Source organism: Sus scrofa, chromosome 6 (genome assembly GCF_054392235.1).
Source record: "Sus scrofa isolate SSC_HxYL_T2T_F1_AM1 chromosome 6, Sscrofa_HxYL_maternal_Yorkshire_Landrace_v2.0, whole genome shotgun sequence".
In the NCBI taxonomy this organism is placed as follows: domain Eukaryota; kingdom Metazoa; phylum Chordata; class Mammalia; order Artiodactyla; family Suidae; genus Sus; species Sus scrofa.
In genome coordinates this window covers 79,938,324-79,960,155 of record NC_139388.1, presented here as the reverse complement: position 1 = coordinate 79,960,155, position 21,832 = coordinate 79,938,324, and the positions used below count along the sequence as shown (strand labels likewise).

At 40.8% G+C, this 21,832-nt stretch overlaps 2 protein-coding genes across 5 annotated transcripts in view; both read left to right on the top strand.

Moving 5' to 3' along the window:
* FAM131C (family with sequence similarity 131 member C) overlaps positions 1–21,832 on the top strand; it is a 301,322-nt gene that overhangs the window by 59,084 nt on the left and 220,406 nt on the right. The window lies entirely within an intron of this gene.
* Positions 1–21,832, top strand: part of FBXO42 (F-box protein 42) — an 80,927-nt gene that overhangs the window by 10,847 nt on the left and 48,248 nt on the right. For all 4 annotated transcript variants that reach the window (XM_003127635.6, XM_084962982.1, XM_084962983.1 and 1 more), the window contains exon 2: positions 20,215–20,481. In XM_003127635.6, the coding sequence (XP_003127683.1) occupies positions 20,232–20,481 (250 nt within the window). In that variant the 5' untranslated portion in view covers positions 20,215–20,231. The remainder of the gene's footprint in view (positions 1–20,214; positions 20,482–21,832) is intronic.

The following is a 21,832-nucleotide window of genomic DNA, read 5'->3' as shown; positions in this document are numbered from 1 at the left end:
TCTAAAGCAGACTTTTCCCAGAGTCCTCATTGTGATGCAGTGATAATGAATGTGACTAGTATCCATGAGGATGTGGGTTTGATCCCTGGCCTTACTCAGTGTGTTAAGGATTCGGTGTTGCTGAAAGCTGTGGTGTAGGTCGAAGATGTGGTTCAGATCTGGCATTGCTGTGGCTGTGGTGTAAGCCAGCAGCTGCAGCTCTGATTCACCCCCTAGCCTGGGAGCCTCCATATGCCTCGTGTGCGGCCCTAAAAAAAAAAAAAAAAAAAAAAAAAAAAAGATTTTGGGAGTTCCTGCTGTGGCACAGTGATAGGTTCTAGGACATAGGTTCAATCCCTGGCTTGGCACAGTAGGTTAAAGGATCTGGTGTTGCTGCAGTTGTGTTGTAGTTTGATCCCTGGCCCAGGAACTCCATGTGCTGCTCAATGACAAAACAAGAAAAAAATTAAAAAAAAAAGTAATTTAAAAAATAGATTTTGGTATGTGTATTAGAAGGAGCATTGAGCTGATATGGGTTCTATTTTGACACTAATTACATGACCTTAAGAAAGTCACTTAATTTTTTTTTTTTTTTTTGGACTTTTTTTTTTTTTTTTGCTATTTCTTTGAGCCGCTTCCGTGGCATATGGAGGTCCCCAGGCTAGGGGTCTAATCGGAGCTGTAGCCGCTGGCCCACACCAGAGCCACAGCAACACAGCATCCGAGCTGCATCTGCGACCTACACCACAGCTCACGGCAATGCCGGATCGTTAACCCACTGAACAAGGCCAGGGATCGAACCCGCAACCTCATGGTTCCTAGTTGGATTCGTTAACCACTGCGCCACGACGGGAACTCCAAGATTTTTGACTTCAGTTTGCATACTTGTAAAATCTTTTCAAGGAGTTTCTGTTGTGGCACAGTGGAAAGGAATCCAACTAGTATCCATGACGATGCAGTTTCGATCTCTGGCCTTGCTCAATGGGTGGAGAATCCTGCATTGCTGTGAGCTGTGGTGCAGGTTGTAGACTCAGCTGGGATCCTGCATTGCTGAGGCTGTGATGTATGCCAGCAGCTGTAGCTCCAATTTGACCCCTAGCCTGGGAACTTCCACATGCTGTGGGTGGGGCCCTCAAAAAGCAAAAATAAATAAATAAATAAATAAAATGATTCAACTGCCCCATAATCTCTATAATCTCTAAGATCTCCTTTTATAATATTTTATATATTCCTGGAAGTTTTATTAGCCATATTTTATTTTACTTTTTAATCTTATTTATTTATTTTTAGGGCCATGGGTATGGCATATGGAGGTTCCCAGGCTAGGGATTGAATTGCAGCTACAGCTGCTGGCCTATACCACAGCCACAGCAATGCCAGATCTGAGCCTCATTTGTGACCTATACTGCAACTCATGTCAATGCCAGATCCTTAACCCACTGAGCGGGGCCAGGGATTGAACACGAGTCCTCATGGGTACTAGTAGGGCTTGTTTCTGCTGAGCTGCAATGGGAACTCCTCTTTATTTTATTCTTATTTTTATTTTTATTTATTTTTTGCTTTTTAGGGCTGTACCTGCAGCACATGGAGATTCCCAGGCTAGGGGTTGAATTGGAGCTACAGCTGCTGGCCTCTACCACAGCCACAGCAATGTGGTATCCGAGCTGTGTTTGCAACCTACACCACAGCTCACGGCAACACCAGATCCCTAACCCATTGAGCAAGGCCAGGGATTGAACCCACAGCCTTATGGTTCCTAGTCAGATTCATTTCCACTGCACCACGATGGGAACTCCTGTTTTTAATTTTTAATTTATTTAGGCTGTGCCCATGGCAGGCAGAAGTTCCTGGGCCAGGGATTGAACCTGCACCACAGCAGTGACAATGCTGGATTCTTAACCACCAGGCTACCAGGGCACTCCAGCCATATTTTAACATATTGCTCAGTAAGATATGTAAGGCATAGGAAAACTATAAATAAGAACATAAGGTTAAGTTTTAGAAGTACTGCTGAGGGTTTTCTGACCTTGAATTTGCTCTGTTAAAAAAAAAATTAAGATTCCTGGACCCATCCCTGTTTTCTGAAACAATTTCCAGGAAATGTACCTACTAGGTGATTTTTCGTTTTATTTTTTAATGGTCAAGCAAGCTGGTGAAACAAAGATTTACTTCATGGGTGTATGCCATTGGCCTTTAGGTTTCCTGAGGATAGGGAGTAGTTAAGATATTATTTATCTGTCATGGATTCCTTTGCTCTGACCACCACCAGAAAAAAATATAAGTGGAAATGAAATTTTCCATTGTCTTAACAGTATCTTGTCAAGATGTATCATATTCTTTTTCTTTTTTTTTTTTTTTTTTTTTTTTTTTTTGCTTTTTAGGGCCGCACCCATGGCATATGGAGATTCCTGGGCTAGAGGTCGAATCAGTGCTACAGTTGCTTGCCTACGCCACAGCCACAGCCACCTGGATCCTCAACCCACTGAGCAAGGCCAGGGATTGAACCCACAACTTCAGGTTCCTAGTCAGATTTGTTTCCACTGCGTCACAATGGGAGCTCCCAGCTTTTTTTATATTATGAGAAATTCAGAAGAGTGCATGAAACGTGCAGTTTAAAGAATAATTATAAGCAAATTCCTGTGTAACCGTCATTCAGGTCAAGAAATTTAATATTGTCAGTGCCCCAGGGGTCCTTCCATTGTATCCCTCTTTGATTACAGTCATTTTTTGCTCATATAGAAGTAGTTACTGTTTTCTCTTTTGTGATAATTTCCTTGCTTTTCTTGATACTTTTATCACTGTGTATCTCTAAACAGTAGTTTAGGTTTGTATGTTTGCCAGCTTTACATAAATGGAATCATACTTTGTGTATTCTTTGATGTCTTCTTTTGCAAAATATTAGAGATATATCCATTTGTTATAAATTTTCATTTTAAAGTAGTAAAGCTCAAAAAAAGTCTGGCAAATTTTGGATAATTTAGGTATAGTATTAAGCCTTGATTTTGGAAGAAAACGAAAACATTAATCCAAAAAGATAAATGCACCTTGATATTCATAGTGACATTATTTATGATAGCCAAGATAGGGAAGCAACCTACGTGTCCATCAGTGGTTGAACGGATTAAGAAGAGGTGGTATGTATATATACAATGGAATACTACTCAGTCATAAAAAAGAATGAAATTTTGCCATTTGTTAGGAGTTCCTGTTGTGGCTCAACAGTAACAAACTGGACTGGTATCCATGAGGATGCGGATTCTATCCCTGGCCTTGCTCAGTGGGTTAAGCATCTGGCATTGCCACAGGATGTGGTGTAACAGTGTGGGTCGAAGACATGGCTCAGATCTTGCATTGCTATGGCTGTGGCTTAGGGTGGTGGCTACAGCCCCAATACCACCCCTAGCCTGGGCCCTAAAAAACCAAAATAAATAAAATAAAATTTAAAATAAAATAAAAATAAATGCAAAAATGCAAATGCCAAAGACTTTGATTATTAAAGAATAGATACTGAGGAATCAGTGAGGGTTTTTGACCCAAATTTGCACTGTGACAATCCTGAAGCAAAATAAAGGATAGATTGGGGAAGGAAAGAGTAAACAGCGGGAAACCCAGCTGATTCTCTTTATTGCAGAAGTTAAGCGATGATTTTGGCCTTTAGGGCAGCAGTGGAGGTAATTGGAAGGAAGGGACAATGTGAGAAAAATTTGTCAATTAATTAGATGTGAGAGGAAAGATAAAAGACTCTCAGGTTTAAGTCAGGTAAATGGAAAGAAGGAAGATAATTGGGTAGCTGGGAAACTGTTCAGTATGAACCTGGTGTCAGCTGTCCAGCAAGCAATTAAAAATGAAAATCGGGAGATGAAGTTCAGGAGAATCAGGGCTAGAATGAGTTTTGGAATGATTTAATTGTCCATCTGTCTGTCCATCCTTTTGAACAAATGTTTCATCACATCTGCCTTTTATTAGGCATAAGGAATGAACACATCAGTCTATAACCTCAAGGATTTCACAGTCTAGCTAGTCACTCTTAGTGGTCATACTTGAAACCATGTGATTCCTTAAGGAGAAAATGTATCAAGGACAAATAAGGCAAAAATGGAATTTTGGTGGCCATCTCAACCCTTAGGGTATGAAGGGATAAAGGAACCTCAAAGTGAGGGTTCAGAGGGGTAGTAGAGACCAAGGGGAATATGCAGAGTCATCAAGAATTAAACTGAATTTAAGGAATCAAGATAGTGCCAAAATGAAGTTGGAACTTTTGAGAAATTTCTTTAAAATGAATTTAAGATATTATTTCATTTTATTTTGTACATATGGATCGATGATAATGTAATCTTAAAGATTCCTTTTTCTCTTTGCCATGTTTTTCTTCTTTTTTTTTGTCTTTTTGCTATTCTTTGGGCCGCTCCCGCGGCATATGGAGGTTCCCAGACTAGGGGTCCAGTCGGAGCTGTAGCCACTGGCCTATGCCAGAGCCACAGCAACGCGGCATCCGAGCCATGTCTGCAGCCTACACCACAGCTCACGGCAATGCCGGATCGTTAACCCACTGAGCAAGGGCAGGGACCGAACCCGCAACCTCATGGTTCCTAGTTGGATTTGTTAACCACTGCGCCACGACGGGAACTCCTTTTTCATCTTTTTTGATCCATAATTGATTGAGATAGAATTACATTAGTGTCCCACTCAGCTATGTTTTTAACTTTGGATTTTTGCTGATATGAGCAGAAATTCCTATTTGGAACTTTTGTCCTTTGTTTTTACCTGTAAATAAAATACTGTCTTCTATCGATCTAAGTTGACCTGGCTCATGATAATTTCTTTTTTTTGTGGTAAAGTATACATAACATAAAGTTAACCATTTTAGCCATTTTTAAGTGATAGTGTAGTGGCATTAACTATATTCACTTTTTTATGTAATGATGATACTTTTATTCTTACTGCCTTTTATTTGCTAAATATTTCTCTATTTTATTTATTTATTTCTTTGGCCATTCCTGTGGCATGTGGAAGTTCCCAGGCCAGGGATCAAACCCATACCACAGCAACAATCCAAGCTGATACAGTGATAACGACAGGTTCTTAACCCTTTGCACCACAAAAGAACTCCCTTTTACCATTGTTTTTGTTTTTGTTTTCAATTTTATGGCCATACCTGTGGCATGTGGAAGTTCTCAAGCCAGGGATAGTAATTGTGAATTAGTCCCTTATCAGTCTCTCCTGGGGACCAATAAATTTTCTTTAGTATCGTTTTGAACTTAAAATTTTTATATATTTGATACAATAGAAGCCATAATAGTTTTCTTTTCTTTTTTGTCTTTTTGCTTTTTCTAAGGCCGCTTCCCACGGCATATGGAGGTTCCCAGGCTAGGGGTCTAATCGGAACTGTAGCCACCAGCCACAGCCACAGCCATAGCAATGCCAGATCCGAGCTGCGTCTGCGACCTACACCACAGCTCACAGCAACACTGGATCCCTTACCCACTGAGCAAGGCCAGGGACTGAACCTGCAACCTCATGGTTCCTAGTTGGATTCGTTAACCACTGCGCCAGGACGGGATCTCCCATAATAGTTTTCTTAGATTTTGTGGGTTTTACTCTCAAATTGTTTCCTCTTAGGCCTGTAGGAGTATCTTCAATTTGGCTCCTCTGACCTTTTGACATGACTGCATTAGTCTTTAATAGTTCCTTTGCTTCTGGGTGCAAGAAGATATTTCAGGCTCATCTTGTACCTTTCCTACCCCACTTGTAGAAACTGCCATTTCTTGCAGGAGATCTACCTTTTTTTTTTTTTTTTTTTTTGTGGAAAATAGAATATGAAGACCACAATCCAGGTGCTAGGGGTACTCATTGCTAATGAGATATCATTATTTCTCTTGTGAATCTTTTCTTTTCTTTTCTTTTCTTTTTTTTGTCTTTTTGCCTTTTCTAGGGCTGCTCCCACGGCATATGGAGGTTCCCAGGCTAGGGGTCAAATTGGAGCTGTAGCCCGGCCTATGCCCAAGCCACAGCAACGCCGGATCCAAGCCGCGTCTGCAGCCTTCACCACAGCTCACGGCAACGCCAGATCCTTAACCCACTGAGCAAGGCCAGGGATTGAACCCGCAACCTTATGGTTCCTAGTCGGATTTGCTAACCACTGCGCCACGAGGGGAACTCCTTGTGAATCTTTTTCAGTGGACAAGGCTAAGAAATACTTTCCATTAAAAGGGGAAAAAATGAGTTCCTACTGATAATTTGGATTTATATTTACAGTTGCATGGGTTTTCCTTAATTTCTTTAATTTTATTTTTGTATCTCTTTCCTTTTATGCTGGGTTTTGGGGGGGGCTTTTTTCTTTTCTTTTTTTTTTTGGTTTTTAATGGAGTAAACAATTATTTAATTGCTTTACACTGTACCTGTAGTAGTTTCAGAAAAATAATGGCAGTGTTGCTACTACAGGCAAGACACTGAATATAGCCTTTTTTAATTTTTTTATGGCTGCACTTGCAGCATATGGGAGTTCCCAGGCTGGGGTCGAATCAGAGCTGTAGCTGCTGGCCATAGCCACAGCCACAGACACAGCAACACTGGATCTAAGCCACATCCATGACCTACACCACAGCTCCTGGCAACCCCTGATCCTTAACCCACAAAGCAAGACCAGGGTTTGAACCTGCTGACCCACAACAGGAACTCTGAGCTTTATTTTTTTCATGAGTTCTTTTCTGTACTTAAAACCCACAAAAGATACATGTGGTAAGAAATATTACTTTTTAAAGCTACTTGAACTAATTCCTCTCTCTAGTGTTATGCCACCAGCTTCTTATACGATTAGGTAATTTTATTTTTTCAAATATATTCCTCTTGATGATATCTCAAGATCACTGTTTACCTTTCTGAAACTCCATTTAATAGGTGTTTACTTTCATCCAGAGAATTTCATTGTATAAGAATAAGAGAAGTTGGGTATTTCTTCATACCTGTGTGCCTCTTTGGTTCATCTTCATGTACTCTCCATTTAACACTTCTCCTGGGTGAAGTTTTGATTATGGTTTGCAGCTTTAAAGAAGTGGCAGAGAAGTACATAACTCCTAACAAACTAAGTATTATCTTTCTTTTGTACGGTGATACTGTGTGGGTGGGAATTCTACAAATGTATGTCAGTTTGATTTTAGAATTTGTAAACTGATCCAGAAAAGTAAATGTGAAGCAGTGAAATTAGAGGCATTTAGTTTTATATTATGTTCTTACTTATGGGTTTCTTTCTTTTTTTTTTTTTTTTAGTCTGTCTTTTCTAGAGCTGCACTGTTGGAACATGGGGGTTCCCAGGCTAGGGGTCTAATCAGAGCTGTAGCCGGCAACCTACACCACAGCCACAGCAACACCAGATCTGAGCCATGTCTTCGACCTACACCAGGGCTCATGGCAACGCCGGATCCTTAACCCACTGAATGAGGCCAGGGGTCGAACCCGAAACCTCATGGTTCCTAGTCGAATTTGTTAACCACTGAGCCACGGCAGGAACTCCGTTTATGGATTTCTTTTAAAGAATATTTAAAAGTTAGCTGTTTAGAATTGACCATAAATTGACCTTTGACTCCAAGTACAAAATTTTGCCATCACTTATTTCTTTCTATCTAGAATTTAATATTATAAGCCTTCTTTGAAGACATTTGTAGGTTGCACAGTCTTTATTTATTTTTGTAAAAATGGTACAGGAGTTCCCACTGTGGCAGATTGGTGATGGTGCGACAGTCTCTGCAGTGCCAGGCTGCAGGTTCCATCCCTGGTTTGTCACAGTGGGTGAAAGGATCTGGTTGCAACTGCAGCTCAGATCTGATCGCTGGCCTGGGAACTCCAAAGGCCAAAGTGAAAACAACAACAAAACAAAACAAAATACTGCATTTTGACATTCCTGGTCTTTTTTTTTTTTTTTTTCTTCCATTTTTTTAATCAGACAATTAGTGCAGTATACAGAATCAGTTTCCTTGAGATTATAGCAAATTTTAAAGACAGTCAAAGAGAATAATTTCCCTGACTCCATCCTTTTAAATGTTGACTCTTGGAGTTGCTGTTGCTGCAGCAGAGATGAATCCAACTGGGAACCATGAGGTTGCAGGTTCGATCCCTGGCCTCGCTCAGTGGGTTGAGGATCTGGTGTTGCCGTAAGCTGTGGTGTAGGTCGCAGATGCGACTCTGATCTGGCATTGCTGTGGCTCTGGTGTAGGCCGGCAGCAACAGCTCTGATTAGACCCCTAGACTGGGAACCTCCATATGCCTCGGGTGCGGCCCTAAAAAGACAAAAGACCCCCCCCAAAAAAATGTTGATTCTTAAATTTGAATTGGGGAGTTCACATCATGGCTCAGCAGAAATAAATCTGACTAGTTAGTATCTGTGAGGATGCAGGTTTGATCCCTGGCCTCGCTCAGTGGGTTAAGGATCCGGCACTGATGTGAGCTCTGGTGTAGGTTGCAGATGTGACTTGGATCATGCGTGGCTGTGGCCAGCAGCTGTAGCTCCAGTTTGACCCCTGGCCTGGGAACCTCCATATGTCATTGGTGCGTCCCTAAAATTAAAAAAAAAAAAAATGAATTAGGGTATTAAAAGATTTTCAGCCATCACTCTATTCATTTGAAGTACAGTATGTATGATACAACACATATAAGAGGGCAGTTAGCATTGGCAATTTTCACGTGTTCCTGGATGGTCTATCTTAAGGCATATTGTCTGCTTTAAAGCAAAATTCTGGTTGTGCATGTTTCATCTATTTTTTTTGAACATGTTGCATCTTGATTGCCTTTTGTGTTCTTGCCTTTGTCTGGACTTTATTGAAAACTCTAGTAATAAGAAGTGAAATATGCGTTTTAATTAGGTAGATTCTTAATGAGCAGAATTTGTAACTTGTGAAGTGGTGAAAAGTAGAAACTATCTGTATTATTTATCTAATGTTGGCTTAGGCCTTTGTCTGGACTTTATTGAAAACTCTAGTAATAAGAAGTGAAATATGCGTTTTAATTAGGTAGATTCTTAATGAGCAGAATTTGTAACTTGTGAAGTGGTGAAAAGTAGAAACTATCTGTATTATTTATCTAATGTTGGCTTAGGTCTTTAGGCCACCTAACTCAACAAATATTTATACAACTTTAGATGATGAAGATACTGTACACGAGTTCCCGTCGTGGCGCAGTGGTTAACGAATCTGACTAGGAACCATGAGGTTGCGGGTTCGGTCCCTGCCCTTGCTCAGTGGGTTAATGATCCGGCGTTGCCGTGAGCTGTGGTGTAGGTTGCAGACGCGGCTTGGATCCCGAGTTGCTGTGGTTCTGGCGTAGGCCGGTGGCTACAGCTCCGATTAGACCCCTAGCCTGGGAACCTCCATATGCCGCGGGAGCGGCCCAAGAAATAGCAACAACAACAACAAAAAGACAAAAGACAAAAAAAAAAAGATACTGTACAAAATGAATAGAAGGCTAGAGGCATACTTAATTGGCTGGAGGGGATGGAGGAATCTCACAAAAGGAATAACTGAAATAATGAGTAGGAATTTGCTGTACTGGTAAGTAGGAGACAAGTATTTTAGGAAGAGGATGTGGTCAGCAAGAACAAAGACCAAAGAAGGGAAAACACCTTACGGTGTTTCAGAAAAAGTAGCTCAAAATGACTGAATTGAAATCTTAGGCGTTCCCGTCGTGGCTCAGCAGGAATGAATCACTAACATCCATGAGGCCGATGGTTTGATTCCTGGCCTGGCTCAGTGGGTTAAGGATCCACTTAATCATGGCATTGCCATGAACTGTGGTATAGGTCGCAGACACGGCTCGGATCTGGCATGGCTGTGGCTGTGGTGTAGGCCAGCGCCTATAGCTCTGGTTTGACCCCTAGCCTGGGAATCTCCATGTGCCGCAGGTGTGTCCCTAAAAAGACCAAAAAAAAAAAAAAAAAGAGCTGTTAATCATGTCATTGTTAAGTCCTTGGCATGTTTTGATAGCTATAGCCTGGTAATTTTATTTATTTTATTAAAATGTTCATATTTCTTTTTTTTTTACATTACTGGTTATAGCTCATCTTTAATATTCAATCACTTCTGGTTCAGTATATTTTCCCTTAGAAAAGATCCACTGATTTGGGAATGCTGTTTTGTATGTGCTCCACTGCTTCCTCCCTCCCCCAAAAAAAGTTACTGATATGTTGACTGATTCTGGGATAACAAACAGATATGGGGGGAAGGACATACGAAATTAAAATGTCACTGCCCTTTTGCCATCTTCAGTAAATTTAACCACACATACCAAGGGCTTTTAAAAAGATATCTTTTAAAAAGATATTGCAGCAGTTCCCGTTGTGGCTCAGCAGATTACAAACACAACTAGTATCTATGAAGACGTGGTTATATATTATATATAAATATATATAATATATTACATATATTTCTTCTAAGTCCTTTAAAATATTAGTGTATTTATGGAGTTCCCATCGTGGCATAGCAGAAATGAATCTGACTAGGAACCATGAGGTTGTGGGTTTGATCCCTGGCATCACTCCGTGGGCTAAGGATCTGGCATTGCTGTGAGCTATGGTATAGGTCACAGACGCAGCTCGGTTCTAGCGCTGCTGTGGCTGTGGTGTAGGCAGGCAGCTGTAGTTCTGATTAGACCTCTAGCCTGGGAACCTCCATATGCCATGGGTGTGGCCCTAAAAAGCAAAAAAAAAAAAAGTTAGTTTATTTATTATGCTGTAAATTCATTGTAGCTTATTTCCTATAGACATGTTGACCTTTTTAATGGGGTGTTTTAGAGGGAGGTTGTCATGGCAGCTCGGGCTGCCATGACAAAATACCATAGGCTAGGTGGCTTAAACAACAGAAATTTATTTCTCACAGTTCCGGAGCCTAGCAAGTATAAGATCAAGGTGCTAGCAAAGTAGTTTGTTTGTTTGTTGTTGTTTTGCTTTTTAGGGCTGTGCCTGTGGCATATTGAAGATCCTTGGCTAGGGGTTGAATCAGAGCTACAGCTGCCAGCCACAGCCACAACCACAGCCAAAGCCACAGCAGTGTGGGGTCCAAGCCGAGTCTGTAACCTACACTACAGCTCACAGCAGTGCTGGATCCTTAACTCACTGAGTGAAGCCAGGAATTGAACCCACATCCTAAAGAATACTAGTTGGCTTCTTAACCCGCAAAGCCACAACAGGAACTCCTGAGCTTGTTTTTGTTTTTGTTTTTTTGTCTTTTCTAGTGCCACTCCTGCAGCATATGGAGATTCCCAGGCTAGGGGTCTAATTGGAGTTGTAGCCACTGGCCTGTGCCAGAGCCACAGCAACGAGGAATCCGAGCCACATCTGCAACCTACACCACAGCTCACGGCAACGCCAGATCCTTAACCCACTGAGCGAGGCCAGGGATCGAACCCTCAACCTCATGTTAACCACGGAGCCATGACGGAAACTCCCTGAGCTTGTTTTTTTTTTTTTTTTTTTTTTTTGAGCTCGTTTTAACGCTAGAAAAGCAATTAGTGTAATTTATATCACCAACAGACCAACAGGAACAATGATGTTTTAATGCAGCAAAAACATGTGATGAATTTTCAAAGCCCATTTATGATTTTAAAATCAAATCAAATTAAAATCACTTGTGGCGTACGTTGCAGGTGGTGGTATAAATTGGAACAATTACTTTGGAAGACAATTTGACATTATCTAGTAAAGATGTAAGTGCCTATAACCTACACCCACTAATTTCACTCCCAGTATGAACCCTAGAGCATTGTTTTTCACCCTGTAGCTTGCCACCCATTAGAATGAAGACAGTTTAATGGCATTTAACCAGTGATTTTCTTAACTGATAAATACAATAGAAAATATCAGTATACTGTAAGGACATTATTTTGTGAAGCTTATTCCCGTATGTGTGTGTGTACGTATATATATGTATGTGTGTGTGTGTATGTATATATATATATATGTAGGTTTTACCTGATTTGTGAGGTAAAACGTATTTTTTATTGTGGTTGCTGTCAAGAAAATTTGAAAGCCACTATTTTAAAGAAGTTAAAAAAAATGCTCATTTTATAAGAGCAGACTGTTGGAAACACTGTTTTCTTTCAACAGTAGAATGGATAGATTATCACTGACTCACCCAGCAAGGTTTTACACTGTGCTGAAATGGACTATAGCTATGTTTAACAACTAAGCGATATATTGCTTAGAAATACATTTTTATGCGATATCCGTATGTGTTAAAACTATAAAGAAAAGTAAGGGATTGATAAATAAAACAGCATAGTGATGACTTCTGGTTGAGGGAGGGGCAGATGGTAATGAGGGGGTCACACTGTGGCCTAAAGGTCCCGGTGATGTTCTGTTTTCCTCACTAGGACGTGGGTACACGGTGGTTTATTTTATTATTTTAAATTGTACGTATGTGTTCTGTGCAGTGTTTTTTTAAATTGTGGGAAATTTGTTTAATAGTTTGCCATTTTAATCATTTTATCTGTACAGTTACTTGGCATTGAATACATTCACATTATTGCGCAACCATTACCGATATTCATTCCAGAATGTTTATCGTCCCTGACTGAAACTCCAGAGTCATTAAGCAGCAATTCCCTGTTTTCCTGTCCCTCGCCCAACTGCAGCCACCATTCTTCTTTGCTGTGTAAATTGAGTACTCTAGGCACTGCATATAAACGGAATCATATAGTACTTAGCTTTAATGTCTGGCTTGTTTCACGTAGCATAACGTCTTCAGGCTTCTTCCTTGTAGTATACATCAGAATTTGCTTCCGCTTTAAGGCTAAATAAAATTGTTGTGTGAGTGTACTACATTTTGTTTATCCATTATCCACTGATGGACATTTGAGTTGTTTCTGCCTTCTTGCTGTTGTGATCAGTGGTGCTATGAACATGGGTATATGGATACCTGCTTGAGTCCCTGCCTTTCAGTTCTTTTGGGTATGTACCCAGAAGTGGAATTACTGGATCATGTGGTAGTTATGACTCATTTTTTGAGGCACTGCATCCTCTTTGCCACTGTTGCTGCACACCTATATGGTTTTGTATGTATGATATATTTGGCTGTTAAAAATTAATTTTAAAAAGGCAAAACCTCCATTTTTTCCTCAGGGATGATGTTCTTTTTTTTGTAGGTCATGTCCACGGCATGCAGGAGTTCCTGGGCCAGGGATCGAACTTGAGCCACAGCAGCGACAATGCTGGATCCTTAACCCCATGAGCCACCAGGGAACTCCTAGAGGTGATGGTCTTACTTTATATAGTATTACTGTCTTCTGTTAAAATCTAAAAATTTAGGCTCTCACAAAATATAAATTTGGGCATTAAAGTTCTGTTACACTTTTTTTTGCTTTTTAGGGCCGCATATGGAGGTTCCCAGGCTAGGGGCTGAATCAGCTGAAGCTGCTGGCCTACACCACAGCCATAGCAACATAGGATCCGAGCCATGTCTGTGACGTACACCACATCTCATGGTAATGCCAGATCCTTAATCCACTGAGCAAGGCCAGGGATTGAATCTGCATCCTCATGGTTATTAGTCAAGTTTGTTACCACTGAGCCACAGTGGGAACTCCTGTTGTACTTTTTTCATTTTATACTAAGCAAAACATTTTGCTGAATCTAGAATATGTGATTCTCCATATGGAATTTTCAGAACCTAGAATATCTTCATTGATGATTGGAAACCATTACATTTTTCTCAACCATTTAACCTCCTTTGGTTGCTATATATGAATATGGAGAATGGCCCTTCTTAAACTGGTCCATTTCTGCTACTATTCCGTGATAGTCATAAAGTGCTTTCGTGTAACATCAGCCATTACAAAGAACGATAAGAAAGCATACTGATGTACACCTTGGGGAAATACTTTATTTTTCAGTTTCATTAAAGGAAATCTTTCTTAGATAACACACTGATGAGTTAACTATTTAAAAAAAAAAAAGTCTAACTGTAGCTGGTATCTGTTGTTAAATTTGGAATGCTTTCTAGAAACAGCTCTCTGAATTGTCACAATAGCTCACAGTTTGCTAATAGCAACAGTGGTTATGCCAGATTATTCTATTTCTAGACCTTTTTTTGTCAAAATGTTGACTGTTAGGAACTAAGGGAGGCTCCAGATTATGAGCTTCTGTTAATGTAGATAAAATATTAAGTAGTATATACATGCGTTAAAATGCCCATCAAGGAGAAAATAGTTTTGCCCTTTTGTCCTAAAGGTAATTCTAAAAGTGGGAAAGAACATCAGTACAAGAGATAATAGCTTGAAAATCTTTCCACCTTCACGCATTTCATTCTCTCAGATGCTACCTATTCTTTGAAGCCCAGATGCTTCTTTCTGTGTAACTAACTTCCTTCACATGCTAGTCGGAAGCCATCTCTTCCTGCCCTGAACTGCTAGAGCTTGTTTGGTGCTACGGTTTGTCCTGTGGTGGTATCTTTTTGTGTCTTTGACTTTTACTAGGTTAATCTCTTTGAGAGGAAATGTCTTCTTTTTGTAACTCCCATGGGATCTACACACAGTATTTTCACATTTAGCAAATGTTCCATTGATATTTACTGAGTGCACAAAGTAAGGTAAAAATTTATATTTTACCATTTTTTACTTGTTACAACTTTTTTATTGGAGTAAGTACAATGATAATAAGACTTCGTCTCATCTTAGATTGGATCATACTGTGGTGTGTAAATCTTCATGCAACAGTATTTTATATTTTCAAGAGTAGCATTTAATGCTTAATTCCATTAGTGCTGCTGAGGTGGGTAACTTCATGAGTTCATAGTGACATCTGTGCAAGGCTGCTGCTTTGCCTTTGAGAGGCCCTCGTGCTGGTAGATCACTGTCTGCTTTTCATTCAATCCAGCTACGCATTCTTTAGTTAATATCCCAGTGCTTTATTTTATCATCATCATTAAGAATTTTCCTTCGAGTTCCCATCCTGGCACAGTGGAAACGAATCCGACTAGGAACCATAAGGTTGTAGGTTCGATCCCTGGCCTCTCTCAGTGGGTTAAGGATCTGGCATTGCAGTGAGCTGTGGTGTAGGTCGCAGACATGGCTTGGATCTGGCGTTGCTGTGGCTCTGGCACAGGCCTGCGACTATGGCTCCTATTAGACCCCTAACCTGGGAACCTCCATGTGCCGCGGGTGCAGCCCTATAAAGACAAAAGACACAAAAACAAAAAAACAAAATTCAAGGAATCAGAGAGGTATATCCAGTCTGATCAATAAAATATCTTGATAGCATCTAGTGACATATAAGGGTAGGGTCTGCTATTTCTTGGGTATACTAGTGATGTAATTTCTATTAAAAAATAGTGTAAAAGGTTTTGTGAGTGGCAATGTCATTAAATCTTTCCCCCTTTGAATGTCTGATGCTTGGAATTCAAGGTGCATAGGCAAATGGTCTCTGCTGTCAGGGAGCTCAAATTCTAGTACATTGACTTCAGTTTGTGGTTTTTCCCAAAGACTTGGTCACTTTGGGGAAATTGAGTCTTAACACAAATGTGAAGGGTATGGAAGATTTCTTGGACTTTCATGAAAACCACTTTCATTGAGTTAATGAACTTACATGTGAAATGTTTTGTAGGGCTTCTTTTGGCATGAAAAAATGAAAAACTATTTCAAGATGCCTGTTTCCTCTGGGAGTATGAGTGATGATTTCATTACCTAATCATGGTCGTAAAAATGAAGGGCTGTAAAAATTAGTGCTGGGCATATACTTTCAGAGGAATTGCATCCAAGCCCATTCTCATTGACATCTTTGCTCAGGGTCAAGTTAGCAAACATGCCCTTGAGGCCGTGGGGTTTGATGCTTTTGTGTACAGTAAAACAGTTGGATGATGAGAATTGCCTGAAGCGGTGTTACCAAAGGTGAGTCCCTTTATTTAGGCTTGCTCATTTTGAGATGATTTAGAAAAAGGGTAACAAGTTGTTTTGTTGAGCCAAACAGCTTTATTTTGTTTGGGAACAAAATAGTAATATAAATAACCTTTTGTAGCCTTCATTGATTCAGTTTGTTCAGAAGCAGACCTTAGGCTCACAGACTGTCAAGATGTTGTGTAAGGGAACAATTATCTTAGAGATGCTATATTTAACTCAGATGTGAAAGATACAGCCAGACTCAAAGAATCTGTTTCTTTGGACTCTTTTCCTTGGTGAATTTTAGAGCTGAGTGAGGATGAAAAATATGAGAAAATCAATAAATTAGGGAATATAGCCAACAGGAGATGAAAAATGATAATTTACAGGGGAAAGAGTAAGGGGGATTATGGGAAGTGGTTATTCCAGTAGAAAAAGGCACTTTGGGGGAGGGGCCAGAAAAAATTCAAATTGCTGTTTTCTGTGTAATGTAACTGTACTCTTTAGGGTAAGACTTGGGACTAGAATTGGAAAGGCCTTCCTCTAGCAAGTTAAGCATATGGAAAAGCAGTTCACCCCAAGTGGATGGAGGTGGCTAACTATCTAGGATCTTTTATTTAACACAAGTTATGGTAAACCTATCACAATGCTTCTCTACTTTTTTTTTTTTTGGCCACACCTGTGGCTTCCAGGCCAGGGATTGAATCTGAGCCACAACTGTGGCAACACTGGATTCTTTTTTTTTTTTTTTTTTTTTTTTTTTTTTTGGTCTTTCTGCTATTTCTTTGGGCCGCTTCCGAGGCATATGGAGGTTCCCAGGCTAGGGGTCGAATCGGAGCTGTAGCCACTGGCCTACGCCAGAGCCACAGCAACGCGGGATCCGAGCCGCATCTGCAACCTACACCACAGCTCACGGCAACGCCAGGTCGTTAACCCACTGAGCAGGGGCAGGGACTGAACCCGCAACCTCATGGTTCCTAGTCGGATTCGTTAACCACTGCGCCACGACGGGAACTCCCAACACTGGATTCTTTAACCCACTGGGATATAGCAGAAACTCCAGTACTTTTCTACTTTCAAGGAATGGAGGGAATTGCTGTTGCTCCCCTGCCACCCCCTTCCCCCAACAAGGAGGATTTAGGTTACTCCTCTACTTCTAATTAGCCACTAATTTTTCATCATCGTCAAGATTAGCAGTCACTTCACTGGGACGCATTGCAGAATCACGAGCTAATTTTGTAGATAAATTATGTTGGAAGCAATTCCATGGATTTTGACTCGTGTTTTCCTTTTCCTTAGTGTGATTATTCTTCCAGTTTTTAAGATGCGCATAATGAGTTTGTGAATTATGGGAGTGGTAGAATGATATAGGAATGGGAGGTTTCTGTTCTTTGATCTCTCCCTCCCACCACCCCTCTTCACCTTTTGGAACATTTCGGGTCTTTCTCAAGGCCCCAAAGTGTGTTTCAGGATCACTCTTCTCTTCCTGTTATTTCTTATCCTTTTCGTTAGTGCTAGAGAGAATGTTGGAAATTTGTAAGGTGGATGGCATAGTGAATGGTCAGGGTAGGTGTATATGGTCCAAGGAATAGATGTAAATATGTATAAATAGATAAAAATATGTACAGATATAAAATTTTTTAATTTAAAAGTTATAAAATTGAAGTTCCTTTTGTGACTTAGCAAGTTAAGAACCCAACTAGAGTCTATGAGGATGTGGGTTCGATCCCTGGCCTCGTTCAGTGGGTGAAGGATCCGGTGTTGCCAAGTGCTTTGGCATAGCTCACAGATGCTGCTTGGATCCCAATTGCTGTGACTGTGGCCTAGGCTGGCAGCTGCAGCTCTGATTTGACCCCTAGCCTGGGAACTTCCACATGCTACAGGTGCAGCCCTAAAAAAAAAAAAAAAAAAAAAAAAGGAAACAAAGTATAAAATTAAAATTCAGGTGCCCATTTATGAAATGACTTGCTGGAGTTCCCGTTGTGGCTCAGTGGTTAACGAATCCTACTAGGAAACATGAGGTTTTGGGTTCAATCCCTGCCTCGCTCAGTGGGTTAAGGATCCGGTGTTGCTGTGAGCTGTGGTGTAGGTTGCAGATGAGGCTTGGATCCAGTGTTGCTGTGGCTCTGGTGTAGGCCGGCGACTACAGCTGCGATTGACCTCTAGCCTGGGAACTTCCATGTGCCAAGGGCATAGCCCTAGAAAAAAAAAAAAAAAAAGACTTGCTGCCCATCTGTAAGTAGTGTAGCTGCAGACAGTTGTTAGTCCTTTCAGGGTCTGCCTCAGCATTGGAACCAGGATCATGCTGTCTTCTCAGAGCAGCCCCAGCCAGTGGTGGTGAGCAGAGCAGTGATCTAGAGCCTTGCCTTCTTGCCCATACTGGCTGTCCTTGCTCCCAATGTTTCTGTTGTTCAGGCGTTGTCAGATCTGCACCATGGTCTCATGGCTCCTCCTGCTTAGTCCTACCCTTTTCTTCTCATAAGTGTTCTCCCCATCAAACCTTTTTCATTCCTAATTTTATTTAACATCTGCTTCTTCTAGAATCTAGCCTGTGACACTTATATAAAGCACTCTGTTTCCTTCATTTTACTGTTTTACCTCAGTCTTTGCATGAAATATCAGTGGCATGGTATAAATGAATTGCCTGCCTTTCTGTATGTGTTTATTTTTGTTTGGTTGGGTTTTTGGCCACTGCTATGGCATGCAGAAGTTCCTGGGCCAGAAATCAAACCCAAGCCACAGTGGCAACCCGAACTTCTGCAGTGACAACACTGGATCCTTAACCCACTGCGCCATAAAGAAACTCCACCTGTATGTGTGTTTTATTTGTGCTCTTTCTAGAAAATTTAGGAAATATAAATAACACAAGGACGTTTAAAAATATCCATAATGGGAGCTCCCTCTGTGGCACAGTAGGTTAATGATCCACCTGTCTCTGTGGGAGCACCAGTTCAATCCCCAGCCCAGCTCAGTGGGTTAAGGATCTGGCATTGCTGCCTCTGTGGTGTAGGTCACAACTCTGGCTCTGATTTGATCACTGGCACAGGAACTTCCATGTGCCATGGGTGTGGCCAAAAAAAAAAAATCCATAATGATTTTTTAAAATTAATTATCTCTACTAGAGGTAACTGGTAAACTTTTTTTTTTTTTTTTTTTGTCTTTTTGTCTTTTGCTGTTGTTGTTGTTGCTATTTCTTGGGCCGCTCCCGCGACATATGGAGGTTCCCAGGCTAGGGGTTGAATCGGAGCTGTAGCCCCCGGCCTACGCCAGAGCCACAGCAACGCGGGATCCGAGCCGCGTCTGCAACCTACACCACAGCTCACAGCAACGCCGGATCGTTAACCCACTGAGCAAGGCCAGGGACCGAACCCATAACCTCATGGTTCCTAGTCGGATTCGTTAACCACTGCGCCACGACGGGAACTCCGAACTGGTAAACTTTAGAGAAGCGCATTAAGTATTCAGCTTGGTGAATTTTTCACAAACATAACACATCTATGTAACCATTACCCAGTCAGGAAGCTTTACCAGTACCCCAAAAGCCTCCCAGTGATTACCTTTGGTAACCATTATCCTCATTTGCAACAGCATAAGTTAATTTTGCCTAGTTTTAAATTCGACATAAGCATGGTCATGTAGTATGTGCTGTTCTGTCTTCTTTTACCCAGTATTATGTTTGGTAGATTTATCCATGTGTGTGTCTATGGTTCCTTGCTGTATAGTATTCCATGATGTGAATGTACCACAGTTTATCTGTTCTATTGTTGATGGGTGTTTGTATTGTTTCCAGTTTTTTACTCCTTGGATCTGTTATAATGTTTCCTATATTGCCTTGCATTTGGTATTACAGCTAGTTAAGCCTTACTGGAACACTTATTATCCTCTTAAGTGAATTGTCTTATGTAAAAGCTAAAAAAACCCTATCATTTCTTATTCCCACATCCTCAAAAAAATTTTTTTTATTCTCTTAGGACCTACAGTTAGTTTTTCCTTCTGAGTTTGAGGTTTTGAATCATGTTACTGGCCAAGGGAAGCTACTTGTCACTATTCCCTTTGCTGTCTGCCAGTCAAATCCTTGGGTTAGAGGAGTTGTTAGAGATTTTATGGTTATACTAGAACTTGACTGTCATTCTGGTTCAGCAGAGAGAAAAAGAAAAATAGCATAGAAGCCTCTAGGGATTTATTAGATATTTGGGATAGGCTTGATATTGAAGTGGTACCTGACAAATTCAGGTGGCTCACAACTAGTGTGGGAAAGTGCTAAAGACAGATTTCATATTGATGGTCAAAAAAAAAATCATGAACAACTTGGATGTGCCTGTGCCTGAGTTATTTCAGAACTTCAGACAGTGAATACTGATGTTTGTTTCTTTCCCACTGTAGCTGTCAAGTGGAATGTCATGGCCAGCTCCTCGGACAGTGAAGATGACAGTTTCATGGCTGTGGACCAAGAAGAAACTGTGTTGGAAGGGACAATGGAGCAAGATGAGGAGCCCCACCCAGTATTGGAGGCTGAGGAGACTAGACATAATAGGTCCATGTCTGAGCTGCCAGAAGAGGTTTTGGAGTATATACTATCCTTTCTTTCACCTTACCAAGAACACAAAACTGCAGCCCTTGTCTGCAAACAGTGGTATCGACTTATTAAAGGTACTGTGGAAAGTGGAAAGGTTTACTTATTTATTTAAAATTTGTTTGAATGATTTATTTTTAGACTCCCAATTTTATGTTCTCTTTTCTCTCTTAAAATTTATTGTGGTTCGGGAGTTCTCGTGGCGAAGCGAAAACGAATCCGACTAGTATCCATGATGATGCCGGTTTGATCCTTGGCCTCGCTCAGTGGGTCAGGGGTCTGGTGTTGCCATGAGCTGTGGTGGAGGTCACTGATGCAGCTAGGATTCTGAGTGGCTGTGGCTTTGGTGTAGGCCAGCAGTTGCGGCTCTGATTCAGCCCCTAGCCTGGGAACCTCCGTATGCCACAGGTGCGGCCCTAAACAAAAAGCAGAAAAAAAATTGTGGTTCTAAAATTTAGTGTTAGACAATTAACAGTGTACATTTATTGGAGTTCTCTTATGGCACGGCAGGTTAAGGATCCCGTGTTGTCACTACTCTGGTGAGGTTTCGATTCCTGGCCTGGGAACTTCCATATGCCTGCCATGGGCAAAGCCAAAAAGCAATGAACATTTTCTCTTTATCCTGCCTAGTTTTATGAACAGCTTGAATGTGATAGTATTTAACTCACTTTGAGAATTCTTTTTCTGCATATTCTCAGAGTGATTTGGAAAATTGTGAGTAGAATAGGGATGGATATGTGTTGACAGTAATAGCTAACTTTCATGTAACTTTTACTGTTGTCAGGGCTATTGTAACTACCTTATTATTATGATTATTATTTTTTAGCTTTGAACACGTGACATATGGAAGTTCTCAGGCTAGGAATCCAGTTGGAGCCACAGCTGCAAGCCTTACCATAGCCACAGCAGTATCGGATCTGAGCCTCAGCTTGCAGCAATACTGGATCCTTAACCCACTGAGCAAGGCCAGGGGTTGAACCGGCATACTCACAGATACTAGTCAGGTTCTTAACCCAAGGAGCCACAACAGGAACTTCCTATTGTGACTACTTTATAATCTATAATCCTCATAGCAAATTATGAATAGCTTAAAGTAGCTAATTGTGGCATATGTGGGATAGTGAAAGCATTTACTGCTTGATTTTATCTCTAAACAGCACAGGCCCTGTATCTTTTAGTTTTTAAAATGAACTTCTCTCCTTTTCCCGCCTCCATTTTCTAATCAAGATATCAACTTTAGTTAAATGTTGAGGTTTCTCATTGTACTGTATTTTTAATTAATAGCAGTTGTTTGGTTTCATTCAATTTTAGGTGGAAAGGGCCTATTTTTGAATGAAGATGACTGAGCCAGTTGAATATCTTTGATTAAAGCAAGGGTAGTATCAGTATTTTTCTTTCCTGGTGGGAACAAGGCATCCAGAAATAGGA